Source organism: Wolffia australiana, chromosome 18, assembly GCF_029677425.1.
Source record: "Wolffia australiana isolate 7733 chromosome 18, ASM2967742v1".
Lineage (NCBI taxonomy): Eukaryota > Viridiplantae > Streptophyta > Magnoliopsida > Alismatales > Araceae > Wolffia > Wolffia australiana.
The window spans coordinates 3,856,532-3,874,100 of NC_135852.1; the positions used below are offsets into that span (position 1 = coordinate 3,856,532).

The 17,569-nt window shown below is 43.2% G+C and overlaps 2 protein-coding genes and 1 long non-coding RNA gene across 5 annotated transcripts; 2 read left to right on the forward strand and 1 right to left on the reverse strand.

Moving 5' to 3' along the window:
- Positions 1 to 292: 292 nt before the first annotated feature.
- Positions 293 to 7,908, reverse strand: LOC144715348 (uncharacterized). Of its 2 annotated transcripts, XR_013584584.1 has the most exons (4): positions 7,766 to 7,908; positions 7,442 to 7,543; positions 1,336 to 1,839; positions 293 to 510 (listed from the first exon to the last, which is right to left on the reverse strand). It is a non-coding gene; the product is annotated as an uncharacterized LOC144715348 (long non-coding RNA). The 2 variants fall into 2 exon arrangements; XR_013584583.1 differs by lacking the exon at positions 1,336 to 1,839.
- Positions 7,909 to 8,879: 971 nt separating this feature from the next.
- FUS6 (COP9 signalosome complex subunit 1) lies at positions 8,880 to 13,585 on the forward strand. 2 transcript variants are annotated; one of them, XM_078589501.1, is made up of 6 exons: positions 8,880 to 9,328; positions 9,928 to 10,248; positions 11,341 to 11,457; positions 11,804 to 11,889; positions 12,589 to 12,823; positions 13,163 to 13,585. In XM_078589501.1, exons 1-6 carry the CDS (start codon positions 8,972 to 8,974, stop codon positions 13,337 to 13,339), a joined length of 1,293 nt encoding a protein of 430 aa, XP_078445627.1. In that variant the 5' UTR covers positions 8,880 to 8,971; the 3' UTR covers positions 13,340 to 13,585. The 2 variants fall into 2 exon arrangements, with proteins under 2 accessions (XP_078445627.1, XP_078445626.1); XM_078589500.1 differs by having other exon boundaries at positions 8,881 to 9,355.
- A 45-nt stretch (positions 13,586 to 13,630) lies between these two features.
- LOC144714747 (protein IQ-DOMAIN 22-like) lies at positions 13,631 to 16,812 on the forward strand. Its single transcript, XM_078589503.1, has 3 exons — positions 13,631 to 14,131; positions 14,206 to 14,367; positions 15,348 to 16,812. The coding sequence occupies exons 1-3, from the start codon at positions 13,775 to 13,777 to the stop codon at positions 15,879 to 15,881; spliced, it is 1,053 nt and encodes a 350-aa protein (XP_078445629.1). The 5' UTR covers positions 13,631 to 13,774; the 3' UTR covers positions 15,882 to 16,812.
- The last annotated feature ends 757 nt before the right edge of the window (positions 16,813 to 17,569 follow it).

Genomic DNA, 17,569 nt, shown 5'->3' on the forward strand with positions numbered 1-17,569 from the left:
TTTTTTTGTTCTCTCTTTTTGTCTGTGACTGTCTCTCTATTGTTCTATCTCTGCGTCTATCTTTCTCTCTCTGTATATCTATTTCTCTATATATATATATATATATCTTTATAAACTTCAATTTCTCTCTATTTAGATTGGTCTTGCTTTCATCCTCAATGATTTAATGTTCTACATTAATAGCAAAATGAAAATTTAAATGGTTAAATATTTATTAATGGGAAACTGTACACATTTCTTTCACAGATACTTTAAATGTCCATAGGACTGAAAATGAGAGTGCACGTACGCAGACTTGAAGTAAAAGTATAGTTCTTGTGGGGGATAAGGTAATTGTTCATCCACCATGTCAAAGACAGATGAGACATAGGAAGAAAAAATGTACTCTCAGTCTTCCATCCAACTTGCACAAATTCATCTTCACCATGGCATAGAAAGATGGTGTTGAAATGGCATTTTCATCTCTCACAGTTTTAGGCAGTCTATAATGACATATGAAGAACGCCATATCTGCAGAAAAGTAAATCGATTAATTTTTTTTCATTGAAATAAAATCAATATATAAGGCCCGACTTGTAGAGTGTGGGGTTACAACGGGTGTCTGTTTGTTGATTAGGTACATAGAATATTAATAAAACTTAAAAATAGTACCGAAATGGGATTTTCTGAAAAATATCCAAAAGGGTTCAAGGGAAAACCCATTTTCAAGGGTCCATGTGAACCAGGCCAGGGAATCCTCTTTTGTTGTCTTGATGTTGAAAATATATAACTTCTCGTCTAATTGAATGGTGATAAATTTTCTAAAGTGGTCAAAGATGTCCAACAGAATTTGAGAGGGGATCCAACATTATTAATAAAAATTGAATTAAAACCATAAATATCATAACTGAAATGATGTGTGGCACATATCAATCACAGCAATCAGCAGATTCCCCTTGAAATTATGGATACGAGAAAGTAGTCTAACGTTCTAAATGTGTTTCTTTGGCAAAAAACTCATGACCGACATGTTTTGCTGTAGGAAAATGAACCAAATAGAAATAGGGCTATTTGATCAGCAGTAGTAAAAGGTTTTGCAACATACGACAAATAGAAAGAAAAAGATAAAGCATATCAAAAAATAAAAGTTAAATTTAAATTTGATTATTATATTGCCACTGACGTGCTCTCTTTAAACTATCACGACTTACACCAAACGTTAGAACGAAGCAGCAGCAGTATCCCATAGATTGCTTCTAGTTGTTCCCCCCCGTTATTCGGTTACATGAAATAGAGAAAACTACGAGGAAGAAGCATGATTGCACACAAGACAAAAAGCGATGGAACATAACTTACCAGCACATAAGCTGTCATCGTCGTTAGTCATCATTGGAGTGTGAGGAGTATTGGTACGGAACCATGCTCGTATCATCTCAGCATCTCAACGCTCTCTACATTTAGGTGTGATCTTTGATATGTGGTGATGCCTCGATCGACTGAGAAAATTCACTCCACTGGTGCGTTGGTCGGGCTTATGGCAAGAAACTAGAGCGCAATTTTGGTCAGATTTGGAAAGTATCGCGTGCTGACCTCCTTCCGCCAGCTCAATGGTCTATCCTCCTCCTCGCTGCATGGGATGTTGAGATAATTATCTAGCTCCTGTCTGGGCATGGAGCGTGGTCGCTAACGATTGCTCCAACGCATATACTGCCGTCTAGAGGTAACATACTGTAGTGGGCATTGACGTACTGACACTAATCCCTGCTTCGAGATACATTCAGTTGAATTTGAATCTGATGTATTGTCCAAAAGACTTCCAAGATAGGATAGCACATCTTGGCGGCATGATGCATCCACAACCTGATGTAACACGACGTACACCATAGAGAAGGTGATGACAATCATATAATGTAGTGAATACGACTAACGTAACGTAATGCAAGTGATGATGCAACGATAAAATCACTGAGAAGTATAAATCCGACGTCGACGTACACCAACGTCCACTAGGCTACAACAAGCAAGGCCTGAAAATGCCACTAGGCTCCCGATGATCCGAATGTCAGGTTGAAGGCTAACGGTGCAAGCTCAGCTATTGCCGCTAATGCGCACGCCCTCGACGGTCCAAACCAAGAACGTATCGATTGAAATCTTAATCCTCAAAATGTGAATTCTACCTATCACTAATCTAACCCCGGCAGTGGAGAAAACGTTCAGAGGCACTGAAGGAAGTAATATAACACCACGAGGGGAATAGATGAGTGTACCAGTAGTGGTAGGCGCACGCAAAGTTCTGATTCGGCAATCGTGGAAGGCGTCCAGCAGGTAGACGCAACAATGGGCGCAATAATGGGTGCAGCAGTGGTTGCAGCACTAGGGTAGCAATGGGTGGGACTACATGATGAGGAGGCATAGAGGCACGGAGGTACGACGGGCAACACTGTCAACCGGGGCTGGTTGCTGGGGCTGGCCGTAGAGGTGGGCGAGAGGCAACCGCGGAGTAGTAGAGGGGCGGCTGAAGAGGCGATCACAGAGGTGGCTGCGAGGCAGCCAAAGGAGGCAATCGAAGGGTGGATGCATGGGCAGCCTAAGCGCGTCCGCGGGACAGTCGCTAGGACGTCTAAAGGGTGACTGTGGGGTGGCCGCAGGGTTGGCTGAAGGCGATCGAGAGAGTGGCCGCAGGACAGCCGAGGGGCAACCTCGGGAGGGTGGCCTCAAGTCGATCGTGGAGCGGGGGCCTCCGATCGGTGGCGGGGCGGCGGCCTCCGGTTAGTCACGAGGCGGTGGCTTCTGGTCGACCCCGAGTTGCGGCGGCCTTCGGTCAGCCACGGGGCACGGTGACCTGAGATCAGCTGTGAGGACGGTGGCCTTAGGTCAGCCACGAGGGGGGCGGCGGTCGTGAGCACCTACGGCGGCCTCTAGTCGGCGGCTGTGGCCGCCTGCAGCGGCCGCGGGTGGCCTAGACGGCCACGGAAAGCCCTGGGCGGCTGCTTGCGGCCCCTTGGCGGCTGCTCGTGGCCCTTGGTGGTCGCGTGCGGCCCTCGGCGGTTGTTGGGGGCCCTCGGCGGCTGTTAGCGGCGCTGGACAGCCGCCGGCGACCCTTTGCAGCCGGTGGTGGCCCTCGGCGGCCGCTGGCGGCCCTAGGTGGCCCTAGGCAGCCACTGGCGGTCGTCTACGGCCGCTGGTGGCCCTGTGGGATCGCTGGCGGCCCCAGGCGGCCGCTGGCCAGCCTTAGGAACGACGGCTGGATGTCCGGCGAAGGCGGCGACGGCGGCAGTTTCCGGCGAACTCTAGGGTTTCCTTCTCTCTCTCTCTACTTTCACATTGGCATTTTCGTAAATATGACAAAAATTAAAAAAAACACTAAAAAATCAGGAAAAATTACTAAAAATCACATTGTTCATTATTTCTTCTATTCTCTCTTCCTATTGGCGGGCCCCACCTTTTATAGGTGCAAATATGGGCCTCCCCCTTAAAAATAAAGGGAAGAAGGCCCAATTAAGAATAATTGGGGCCCCTAATAGGAGAGACAAAAACACGAACATGCCCACACATGCACTAACATGTGCACAAACGTGTAGGTCCGTTTAGCAGTCCAGACACATGCGAATAAACAAAAACAAACAGATTGGTGGCCGACATACATGGCCTAATGAACAAGGAAATGCAAGGAAAGATAATGTCAAACCTTTACGGGCCGTTGATGAGGCCGGGTACTCCGAAGGATGAGTCTCCCTCATGAGCTCCCGCTTGACGAACTGGTTCGAGGGGTCTTCGAAGCTGGATGGTCCCCCATCACAACCTCTACTTTGGAAAATGGATTCAATGTCGTTGTAGTAGCAAATATTTGATGGCCCGAAAGTACAATTGCATATTGCATTAGCTATGTATGCATAGCACTACACGTGGACCACAATGCATCCCTTCGCTCTAATTCCAATGTTGCCCTTACATTTTACATATCCTGATCAAGGTGAGTCATAAGCTTATTGACCAGTGATGTTACCTTTGTGATCAACAATTTCTTCGTCGAACAGACAAAGTCAAAACCCTGACACAATGGGCCGAGGATGCCCACATATTCATCAATCATCTTCAGTCCTCTTGACAAATGTCGTAGTCCGTAGTTGACATTGTAAGGAACCTTATAGCCATATTTTCAAGTATCTCTCTCTTGGAAAAAACATGCCCTAACATTTGAAGAGTGGAGTTTTAGTGTGTTGGGCAGTCAACCTTTATCTTGTTCAAATTTGGGAGTTCAAACATTTTGCAGAGATCGACATATTTCTCCATTTGTTGTGTGGAACCCTGAATGGGATTACTGATGACTCTCATGCAAGAAATAACTAATCCCATAGATGCAAGTTTGGCCACTCTACTTTCCTCGACCTATGAATCAAATGGTTCATCCATGTCTAGCATTGTGTCCACACGAAAATCTTGTACGCGTAGCGTATTACTCCTTGGTGCCTCTAGATTATGAATAATTTTGATTCCGGCCTGGACTACGAGGTCAAGGACGTGGGCAACGCATGTACGTGTTGTTCCATATTGAATTGAGGATTCACGGTCTTTAGTGAATCCACAATGGTGGATACCATCATTTTATTGTTAGACGCATTGTCCATAGTGATGGCACAAAGCTTTGACTCAATGCCATATTCATATACAACTTCCATGACGATCCATGCCAAGTTGGTGTGCTATGTGACCAAGTTCCTTGATTTGTCGGAGACCAAGAAGCATCTCACAGAGCTTCCAGTCGGTGCCAATCTAGTGGGCATTGACACCTAATAGGGCGATGTTATTTCGAGATGTCTGAGCATCCACGATAAGAGAGACACTGTGGACGTCAGCAAACATTTCCACCAATTTTCCTTGCACTTCTCTATACATCCTTTCTGATGTCTCTTTGACCGCATCCGGACTAGGGACCTCCCTGACCATTTATGTCATGTAGAACCATAGTCTTCAAAACAACTTCTTCTTCACAATTCGCCAAGGAAGATTGTTATTGCAGATGAACCTAATGAGCTCCTCATTAGTCTACTCCATGGTGAGGCCGCGTAGGTACAACTTGTTTGACTGTAAGTTATATTGGAGAAGAGTTCTCTGCTTTGTCGAGGCTCCCTTGATGTCATCGTGCACTTTATGATGGGCTTTCTCTAGATGTCTCCAAAAGACATTTGTGCTCTTATCTTTATTCCTCCTGATGACGACCTGATGGGTGGGGTTTTGCACTTGACAACGGGGACACTAGTACTCATCCGGGCCAACTTCAACAAATCAATCAAAAATTTTAGACCGATTGCCTCTTCTGCTTCGAGATGAGATGTTGTTATCAACCTCTATTCCGAGGTATTCAGTAGACACTTCCGACATAGCCCTAGTAGTCGAGTTCGGAGTGGTAGCAGATGTGGACTCCATTATTCTACCAGATTAATTCAAAACAGTCATTCATTCATACAATTCATGTAACGCATACATAAGAGAAATAATAGAAGCGCATTAAAAAATAAAAAAAACCATACTGGAGATCTAAATAATTAATTATATATCAAACTCTAAGTTCATAAAAATAATGATCACAAAAAAATCAATTAATGACATTCGTATTTAAATTATCCATGTGAAAGAATATTAAATCAGTTGGATCAAACCATCCATAAATCTCAACCTGTCAACTTCACATGTAACCAACGGATAATCATTACAACGTATAATCATGACTACTAGGTAGAGGGATGGAAAGTACTAATTTCTTCCTTTTTGAATTCTCAAACCCATTTAGTGACAACCATTGATAGTCGATCAAATTTTTTGATGTATCTAACTATCTATAGATCGACGAATCCAAAATAAAGGCTGTCTGACTCTTACACATTAATCACCTCTACACATTCTTTTCACCAAGCTCAATCCTTATCCTATCACTAATCAAATATTTCCATCAGCTCAACGCACTTTCATGAAGACCCTCAAGCAAAAAACTAGAAGATGTACCAGTCTTATTGCATGACAAACATGAAGATCACGGCTTCAATCAGCAATCGTCTCATTATGTTACAGTGTTTTACCCTAATAAACCCGAATGGAGAGGGAGGCAGTGACTCCAAAGGAGGCTTAACTCTAATAAACTCCATTAGGGTTGATGACAAGAGTAGGACAGAGAATTCGAAATTGGCCCATGGGGCCACATCAAAGAGGCTCAACATAAATAAGAGATAAAGGAAGAAGCCCATTCATCAGGATATTCAGTAAAATTTTTAAAACACTTATAGAACAAAAAGAATTCCTTTAAAAAAACATCCTTTTAAAAGATAATCTATGAATTGAATTCATCATTTGCGCCATTGAGCCATCAAATATGAAAACACTGAGAGTGTCAAATTATACATGGATCAACTACTTCTGCAGAAGAGATCAAAATATATGTCATCAGTTATGACATAGCAATATCAAATACGGTAAGAATACACCAAACACACTTACGTTGTCACATCTTTGATCCAATTACGCCATATTAAGATTGTGCAGGATTGGGATGAATCACATTGTAAAATTAGATGGGGGAAGAATACACCAAACACACTGAGATCATCGATGACATACTGAGATTATCCAAAGAAAAACATTTACGTTTGTATTGATCACCGATGACATACTGAGATTATCCATAGAAATTTTTTTACATATGTATTGAATATAACAATGGCACCATTTAGACAGCAAATATGAAAAAACTGACAGTATCATAATTATGCAATGGCCGTCAGGGGGCAAAAATAACATCAAAACCATGCAATCAAGAAGCGAAGACTTTGCAATGAATTTGAGGGAAGGAAGAGGTTATCAAACCATAGAAATTATTGATGGGTTCAAATCTTTTGAGGCTTACCCCACTTTCAAATCACATAAGAATATTTTTTAAAATTATTGAATGCATTCTCCACGATCTTAGTGTCTGAAAACCTTGACCAGAAAGCAATGATTTAAAAATATCAACAAACACGGAATCTACTCGATTGACTCTACGGAAATAGAAATTAATGCATTCTTAAGATAACAATGTTTGTTGAGATAACAATGTTCACTACTGCAGATCAAAATCCTATAAGATTTTAGCAGGAGATAATTTCTACGGTTTATTCAAACGAGAATGCCGTTTCAGACAATGAAACCTCAGTAAGGAAACCTACCAAGTAAAACATTGTTCCTAAAAGAGTACAATAGAGGGATTTGCAAAATTCATAATCCGACGTATATAAAAAGAAAGTACCCAAATAAGAGCTTTGTAAATATTTTTGGGGAAAAATTCATTCTATCAAGAAATTCATTCCTATTTCAATATTATGATGAAACTGAGCTCGGATTTCTTTTTACAAATTGAACAGATTGAGTAATAATCTTCAGATAAAAATGAAAAATTTCACTGGCTTTGTGCATATAAGGATAACATTACATTGGTTGAAAGTCTTCTGTCTATTTTTTCTTCTTCTTGATGTCTCCAACTGATGATGACCCAAAATTCCTCCACTCTTTATGTTACAAGGCTTCCTTATAACTGAAATACCCATGTACTGTCAGATGATACATCTTCTGGGGAAAGAAAGAGACTGGAGCAATGGATTTCATGTGCCGCTTTCCTTGGCTGGTAAAGTGGTTAGAGTCTTCAATGAGATGTACTGATCACTATCCTTAAACTACATATCTATCCAAGTATGATTTACCAGAATGATACTGACAGTATCATACTTATTTCGCAATGTCATCCATGATTACTTACCTCGATCGTCTTCGAGGCGTCTGATGAGAACGAGAGCAGTGGAATTCAGGGAAGCGAACTCCGACGATGAAGACGGGAGCGGTGGCCATCGGGGGGGCACAGAAAGGGAGTCGATGACGGTGCACGGGAGAGGGTGGAGTAGGGAGAGGGCCAGAGAGCTAGAGAGGTAGTGTTCAGGGCATTAAAAAATAATGATTTTTTTTCATCCGTGACGAGGGATGGGACGAATTTTTTTCGGACGGGACGAATCTGGCAGACTTAGGACGCGGACAAACTATTTATTCATTGGACGAATCCCTGGACTGGACCGTTCGGACGAAGCTGAAATATACAGATGTTGGACGGGATGATCTTTGTCCCGTCTCGTCCATCCTCCACGTCCAAGACGATCCAGAACTATACCAAACTAGGGATCGGCATGCATCATCCGTCACCTCACGCGTCACGGTAATGGAAATGTGACGGATGACGTGACGGTGACAGTAACGGTTTTAGGGGTCCTGGACAGTGACGGTGACGGATGACGAAGTGGTCGTGATAAGGATGTGATGGTGACCGGGTGCCCAGGACACGTGACGTGACGGAACGGCCATCACGGATGACAACTGTGACAGAATTTTTGAAAAGTGAAAACAGACAGAAATACATATTAAATTATTATTTTTATTCTTTCCGACGGCTGAGATTTCGCCACGTGATGTGGCCATTTCCTGGCATTTTGCACAAAAGTCCCTTTTTTGCGCGCGCAAACCGACACCACATATAAATAATTGGATATATACCCTCCATTCAAGTAGGGTTTCATTCACATCACCAATAACGGTGACACCGTCACGGTGACGGGGACATGATGGGACGCCCTTTGGAGGGACGGTGATCAGAATGTGATAATTTTTTTTGCATACGCTGGGACACGTGATGGGACGGTGACCTGACAAAAGTTTTGTCACTTCACCATCCGTCACGTTTCGTCATCCGTTCTGTCACGTCCCGGGCGTAGTGTTCCACATACCAAACATACGGCAGCTCGTCATCCGTGCACGTCTCGGTTGACGATCACAGTTACGTCCCGTCATCCGTCGTCCACCTCTGGCTTTTACGGGTAAGATAGCTAGTTCTGCGAGCATCTCCGCTATAATTTGAACGATCGATCGATCGATCGATCGGGCTAGGGTTTGCTCGGAGCGCGAGGTGCAACCATCGATCATGGAGGCCGAAGAAGACGGTCTCGGATCGATGCTCGACATCGAACCATCGTCCGCTGATGTGCCCCCCAGCAGGACTTCTGTGAGCAGCGAGCAGCTCGACGTGGAGGCGTACGCCGGGCTGTACAATGGGCGGACCAAGATCAAGCGGTTGTTGTTCATCGCCGAGCGCTGTGGAAATCCTGGCATGGAAATCGAAGCCCTCAGAATGGCTTTCGATGAGATCAAGAAGGGCGAGGACACCCAGTTGTATCGCGACGTCGTTCATAAGATCGATGGTCGCCTCGGCCCGCAGTACGAGTTGGATCAGTCGTGGGTTGACATGATTGATCGCCGCGCTGAGCTTCGCAAGGAGAAGGTCGAGAATGAATTAAATGGTTACAGGGTATTCTATTTCTTACCGTGCTTAATCTAAATTTTCTGTCTTCGGGGGTTTTGTTAATTTGCTCAATTCATGGGGGATTTGCGATGGTCGTATCTGGATTACGATGTTGAGATTGGTAAACTCGGCGAAGTAATGAAATCTAATTATGGCAATATGTTGACTGTTATCTGTACATTTGTTACAGAGTTTTGGTATAAAGGCGCAAAGTAGTGATTTTGATTTGTTTTCTTAACTCCCATTCTCTGTGTTAGCGATTTTTATTCACTTGCGCGATCTATGCTGATGATTGTCTCAAGATAATGGCCGAGAGATTGATAAACTCGACGTAATATGGAAATTCTGTGATGAAAGATATAATTTATCCAGAAATATGTTTGTCCAGAAAGATTTTGTGATAATATGTTTGCCTAGTATTCGGAAATTGGTCACAGAGTCATTTTATGGACGCGTAAACGAATGGTTTTGGTTTGTTTTCTTTATTTTTTTCAAAGATTTAATTTTTTCTCTGTAATATTATGTGGATTCAACTAATCTCAATGCTGTTCATCTCACTTGACCTCTTTGATTTTCAGACAAATTTAATTAAAGAGAGCATTAGAATGGGGTACAATGATTTGGGGGACTTCTTCTATGCCCATGGCAATCTCGGAGAGGCGTTCAAGAATTATGTCAGAACTCGAGACTATTGCACTACGTCCAAGCATATCATTCAAATGTGCTTGAATGTCATACTTGTCAGCATTGAACTGGGCCAATTCGTGCATGTGTCAAACTATGTCAGTAAAGCAGAGCAACCTCCAGACGTGCAGGATCCAATTACAATTGCAAAGCTGCGATGTTCTTCTGGAATGGCTTTCCTGGAATCGAAAAAATATAAGCTTGCAGCGCGCAAGGTGGGTTCACATTTTATTTATTTCATTCCTTCCTTTTTGTTGAATATCCACTTTCGTTTTTTCACTGTTGGACTTATTTATACATGTAATATATTGGCTGCAGAGTAGCCGACAGATATTTGGCTTGCAATGAAACGGAAAGTAAATAGAGCAGTAACTTAATTAGGGTTTTCTTGAAAATCTCGAAACAGTTTGATACCAGTGCGATCAAACCAGTTCTTTAGTGCCACATGTTCATGCTTGCAACACAACGGAGCCTTAATGATTCTAAAACTAAATCTGGTTTTTCGCTGCTCTCTCCCAAAAATCATACAACAACTTTATACTAGTACAGTCGAATCCACTCTCTTCTTTTATGTTTCCATTCTCGTAGTTATTCGCGCTCCTAATTTTTTCAACGGCTAGAAGAGAGTTACTTTTCCCTTTTTGGTATATGATTATGTCTGTGTTGAATCCACGGCTCTTTAATGTTCAAGTCAGTTAGGTTTTTCCGTTGTAGCTTTAGTCCTGAAGACTGGCTAATTTACTTTATTATCCCTTCTTATTCTGCGCAGCAAAAAAATGTAATCCTATCGTTAAAATTATTTTGCAGATATTATAGAGGGATAGTCATTCCATTAAATTTATTGGACGAACTCTGCTTTCAATCCATTAACTCGGCCTTGCAAGAAATTTTCTAATTAATATTGAAATGGGATCCCTAACGAACAAGTTATGGGCGTTAGCTATAAATCCTTTTTAAGATATTTACAAACTATTACCCACGACTCGTGAGATCTGATGATACCCAATCGATCGCTAGAAACAATATTAATGTAATGTCTAACCGAATAAACAAAGCTTCATTAGGGGTACATTTATTATGATAGGATTGGATTGGCGTTCTGTTACAACTTTAACATGCTTAGGTTCGATTTATAATTTTTCCATTTTTATTTTTTTACTTTTGAATCTATTGATGTTGGCTGTTGTTTCATTGAAAAAATATATAGATTTTACCACAGAATATTCTTCTTTCTTTTGGTTACGAAATTCCTCTATTCTACCGATCTATGCGATGAAATTAAAGATTTTTGAAGTATTCAAACGCAGTTTTTGGAGACTGGGCCAGAGCTGGGTAGCAACTACGCGGAGGTTATAGCGCCACAAGATGTCGCAATATATGGTGGTCTTTGTGCGCTCGCTTCCTTCGACAGGACGGAGCTCAAGGCATTTCTCAAACCCTTTTCTCTCTTTCTCTCCGCTAATTCCTTTCCCTCCCCCTTCTCTTTCTTCTAGTTTCTCTCTCTTCACTCTCTCTTCTGGAATTTCTCTTTCTCTCTCTGGCCCTGTCTTTCTCTCTCTCTCTCTTTTTATCCTAATTCTCTGCTTCTCTCTCCCCTTGGCTTCCTTCTCCTTTTTGATCTTCTCTTTCTCTCTGTAGCTCTCTCTTTCTCTTCAGACAGACTATTTTTTCTTCCTTCCCTCTCTCACCTATCTCTTTCTGTCTCTATTTCTCTTCACTCACTCCTTTGGGTTTTGATAAATTTAACTGAGGTTCTTCTGCCTCCACCAGAACAAAGTCATTGACAATATCAACTTCAGAAATTTCCTAGAGCTCGTCCCCGAAGTACGGGAGCTCATTCACGACTTCTACGCGAGGTGAAATATTTTTTGTTAATAAATACGTGCTCATGGTAGTCATCATCATCATCATTCATTCGCTGAGTTTTTTCTGCCTCTGCCAGAACAAAGTCATCGATGTCATCATCATCGTCTCTAAACGCTTCCATTTAGAGTTGATTCTTTTAGAATAATTTGGCCTGTATTTAAATATCTTACCAGTTATGTCGATATCAGCCGTTTCTCTGAAGAAATCAGGGTTGAATTTTTTTCTTTTTCCTTCAAACTATGATGAAATACACCCATTTCCTCCATTTCAATGTCTATCCATGCTCATTCATCGTCATCACCATCATCACCATCATCACCATCATCACCATCATCACCATCATCACCATCATCACCATCATCACCATCATCACCATCATCACCATCATCACCACCATCATCATCGTTGATCTTAGCATGCGTTGCGTTGAATATTGATTCTTGCAAATAAATGGTTTAGCCTGCTTTTAAATATTATCCTGAGAACGTTGATCGCGGGCATTTCTCTCTGACAAAATCAGCTAAGAAAATATTTTTTTTCGTGGTAATATAAGAACGGCAATGATCAGGTTGATCACCGTTTTTGGGTGATCTTTCCTCTTTTTCGAAAAAAAGAACGGCAATGATAAAATGATGATATAGATGATGGAAATGAATCTAATGGTGGTGGTGAAATCGGTTTTTGTACAGCCGATATGCGTCTTGCCTAGACTATCTGGAGAATTTGCGGGGGAATCTGATGCTGGACATTCACTTGCATGATCATGTCGAAACGCTCTACTCGGAGATCCGCCATCGTGCCATCATCCAGTATACTCATCCTTTCATATCCGTCGATCTCAGCATCATGGCCGGGGCATTCAAGACCTCCGTCTCCGGATTGGAAAAAGAGCTCGAGGAGTTGATCACTCAGAACCAGATCCAGGTCAACTCTCCTCCTCCCTCTCTCTAACTTCATATCTCTCTCTCCTTGTGTGTCTTAACCTCTCCTCCATCTATCCGTATCTATCTTCTCTTCCTTCAGTCCACCTCTCTCTCCTCATCTATCGCCTCTTTCTCCCTTCCACATGTCCATCTCTCTTTCCTCTCCATCCTCTCATTCATGTATCTGTATATATATCTCTCTCTCTTCATCCATCGACTGTTTATCCCTTCCATCAATCCATCTCTATCTCTTCATTTATATCCTGATTCTGGGTTCCATAAGTGCGTCTCCGTTCATATGAATGGAGAGACATAACGATTTGATGGTTTTTCCTCGCAGGCAAGGATCGACTCCCACAACAAGATACTCTACGCGCGCCATGCAGATCAGAGAAACGCGACTTTTCAACGCGGGTTGCAGACAGGCGTTGACTTTGACCGCGACGTCCGGTCAACGCTTCTGAGGACCAGTCTCCTAAAGCACGACCACCACCTTCGCGCTGCCAGAAAGCTCTGACTTTTCCTTCTCTCTCTCTATCTCTTCCCTGTACATAACGCGGTGTTGACTCTGTCTCTCGTGTGGCTCGCTACGCACGGGGCGCGTGCGCTTCTGTCTGTCGCCGGACACAGCCGTGCGCAGAGATTTGGCAGATTGTTCTGTCAAGGGAATGCCACGTCACGGTGGGGCCCACTGGCGCACTGTACGGTCCGCCGACTTTGTCAGAACCTTTTTGGAATCTTTCAGATTTAATTTTCTGACTAATGTCTTTTTTTAATTCGGAATAACGGATAATTTAAAGAGGTCGTCTTCTTCCTCGGATACTCCCACTCTCTCTCGGCCTCTCCTCCGCCGGAGCGCCGCCGTCGCTCCGCCATCGCCGCCTGCGGAGGTTTCTCTCTCTAGATCCCTCTCTCTATCTCTCTATATCTCTCTCTAGATCTAGAGAGAGAGATGGGGATCGGGAGATGGTTGAAGGAGCTGCTGCAAGGGGGGAAGAAGAGGAAGAAGAAGAAGAAGAAGAAAGAGGAGGAAGAAGAAGCTCGGGAGAGGGCGGCGAGGTCGAAGAAGGCAGAAATGGCGATGATCAGATCCTACGGTCGGGATTCGAAGCCGGGGGGGATGGACGAGATGGATCAGAACAAGCGGGCGATCGTCGTGGCCGCCGCCACCGCCGCCGTGGCGGAGGCGGCCGTCGCCGCCGCGCAGGCCGCCGCGGCGGTGGTGCGGCTGACGAGCAGCGGCCGCGGCGTCGGCCTCCTCCAGGCCGCCGCCGCCGTCAAGATCCAGACCGCTTTCAGAGCCTATCTGGTCCGCCCCTCAAACCCTAACCCTAACCCTAACTCTAACCCTAATTTTGCGGGGATTTGGGGCTGTTTGTGCAGGCGAGGCGAGCCCTGAGAGCGCTGAAGGCGCTGGTGAAGCTTCAGGCGCTTGTGCGCGGGCATATTGTGAGGAAGCAGGCGGCGGAGACTCTTCGCTGTATGCAAGCTCTGGTCCGAGTCCAGGCCCGCGCGCGCGCTTGCCGAGCTCTCTCCTCCAAACCCGTAAGTCTGATTGGGAAGAAGAAGAAGAAGTTAGAACTAGAAGGTCGAAGAAGAGACCAGATTGTTGAGAAACTTGAAGAAGATGATTATGATGGTTGATGATTGATGGTGAATTGAAATTCAAGAAGGTGGTTGTAGCTAGATGATGAGAATTTGGAAGAAGCTAGACGAAGAAGGTAGAACGAGAAGCTGGAATGAGCTGATAGGATGAGAAGTTGGTAGTAGTTAGAAGAACGAGGTACAATTGAAGAAGTAGAAAATGACAATGGTGATTGATGATTAATGATGATCACTTGACATTCAAGATGATGGTAGAAGCTAGATGAAGAAGGTAAAATGAAATGTCCCAAGGTGAATGAAGAAGCTGGAATGATAAGAATTAGGATGAAGCTGGTATAAGCTAGATGAAGAAGGTATAATGTGAAGTTGGTAAAAGCTAAGATGATTAGTAAGAATGAGAAGCTAGAATAAACTGGTAGAATCTAGAACTAGTCCTAGTACGAGTAGCTAGAATGAGCTGATAGAAGCTTGAAGAATATGTAGCTAGAATGAGAAGGTGGCGGAAGCTAGAAGCAGCTGTTGAAAGTAGAATGAGAATCAAGGAGCGGGTAGAAGCTCGAGGAAGAAGAAGCTGGAAGAATTGTGAAGAACATAGAAGATACGAATTAGGATGAAGCTGGTATAAGCTAGATGATGAAGGTATAATGTGAAGTTGGTAAAAGCTAAGATGATTAGTAAGAATGAGAAGTTAGAATAAACTGGTAGAATCTAGAACAAGAGCCAGTATTAGTAGCTAGAATGAGCTGATAGAAGCTTGAAGAATTTGCAGCTAGAATGAGAAGGTGGTAGAACCTGTAGAAAGTAGAACATACAAGTTGAATAATAAGAGCAAGTTGGAAGAATCTTGAAGAACATAGAAGAAGCTAGAATGAGAGGACAGAAGATTTGGCATTGAATTGTCGTTGCGTTTATGTTGACAGGGAACGGGGAGGAGGGGGGAGAAGCTCGACAGGGGGGAGAAGCCGCGGGTGAACAACAGGCGGCGGGCGGCGGCGGCGACGCTGTCGTCGTCGTCGTTAGCTTCGGACCAGAACAGCCGCAGCTTCGCCACGTCGGCCCAGATCTCAATTCCGAGCCCGTCCTCCGTCGACATGTCTCTGCCGCGGTCGCCTGGGGCGCTGATGGCCGAAGAGAAGCTCAGGGAGAGCCCCCGGGTTTACAGCGGCGGCGGCGGGGCCGCCCTCAGTGACTGTTCAAGTGGGTTCTTCAGCTCCTACTCTGACCACCCCAGCTACATGGCCTGCACCAAGTCGTCTCGGGCTAAGGTCAGGTCCCAGAGCGCGCCCAAGCAGCGGCCCGACCTCGAGAAGGCGGCGATGGCGACGAGCCAACGCGGGGCCGCCGCGGCCAAGCCATCGTCGTCGTCTTCATCGTTTGCACAGGTGAAGTTCACTAGCAAGGCTTACCCAGGTTCAGGTCGCCTTGACAGGATGGGCATGCCCATTCGACACTGAATTCTCTCTCTCTCTCTCTATATATATATATATCTCTCTACTTGTTCATCTAGTTCTCTTTCTCCTCTCTATCTTAATTATCTCTGTCTCTATTGCCATTTCTTCTGACTCTGTTTGTCCGTCTCTCTATCACTATCCCTCTATCTCTATTTCAATCTCCCTATCTCCATCTATATCTCTTTTTCTATCTCTATCTCTCTCTCTATCCCTATCAATATCTCTCTATCTCTATCATTATCTCACTATCTTTCTATCTCAATCGTTATCTCTCAATCTCTCAATCTCTATCACTATTTCTGTATCTCTATCTCTATCTCTATCTCTATCTCTCTCTATCTCTCAATTTCTATCTCTATCACTATCTCTCAATTTCTACCTCTATCACTATCTCTCTATCTCTACCTCTCTCTATCTCAATCTCACTCTCTCCATGTCTATCTCCCTCTATCTCAATCTCTCCATGTCTATTACCCTCTATCTCAATCTCTCCATTTCCATCTCCCTTATCTCAATCTCTCCATTTCCATCTCTCTCTATCTCAGTCTCTCCATTTCCATCTCTCTCTATCTTAATCTCTCCATTTCTCTCTCTCCATCTTAATCTCTCCATCTCTATCTCTCCATAAGACAATAACTCGATCTCTATCTCTTCTCTCCATCTCCATTTCTTTATCTCTCTATAACTCTAACTCTATTTCTATCTCTCCGTTTCTGACTTCAATTGCATCTATAAATTAATCTCTGTCGCCATGTCTATCTCCACCTCTTCCTTTGGGTCTCGATGTATTTCTGTTTATGTCGCCATCTCTCTCTCTGCAACTTGATGTCTGTCTTTTTTCTTTCGCTAATTTCGGTTGATCTGCTGTAATGACTCACCAAAGGTTTTGAGTTGATGAAGTTGATCTGCTATAATAACTCTTACAGTTGCTGCTCGTTTGCTTGGGTTAACATTATCTCTCTCTCTACTGCAGTCTGTTTTCTCTCTCTAGAGTTATCTATGTCTTTCTCCTCTCTCCATGTATGCCTCCATCTCTCTATTTCCAGTACACTTGGTCCCTTCCTCTCTCCATCTCTATTGTTATCTCTATCTCCGCTTCTCTGAGTTTCTCACTCCCATCTCTATCTCGAAATTAGATATCTCTACCTCTATATATGTATCCGTATCTGTATTTGTATCTCTATCTCTATCACCAAATTCTGTGCCTCCATCTCTATCACTGAATTTTATCTCTATCTCTAAATTGTATATCTTTATCTCAAAATTCTATATCTATATCTCTGCCTCTATCTCTAATTTCAATATCTCGATTCTAAGTTATATCTCAATCTCTGAATTCTATATCTCTATCTCTATCTCTATCTCCAATTGTAAATCTATCTCTAAATTGTTATCTCCATCACTATCTCTATCTCTAAATTGTTATCTCCATCGCTATGTCTATCTCTATTGCTCAATCCCTGCCTTTAAATTCTATATATCTTTCTCGCAATTCTTTATCTCTACCTCTATCTCTAATTGTATATCTCTATCTTTAAACTCTACACCTCTATATGTAAATTGTGTATCTGAATCTCCAAATTCTATGAACTATATATATATATATATATCTCTATCCCTAAATTATCTAAATCTATCTCCGAGTTTTATCTCTATCTCCAAATTCTATGAACTATATATATAACTATCTC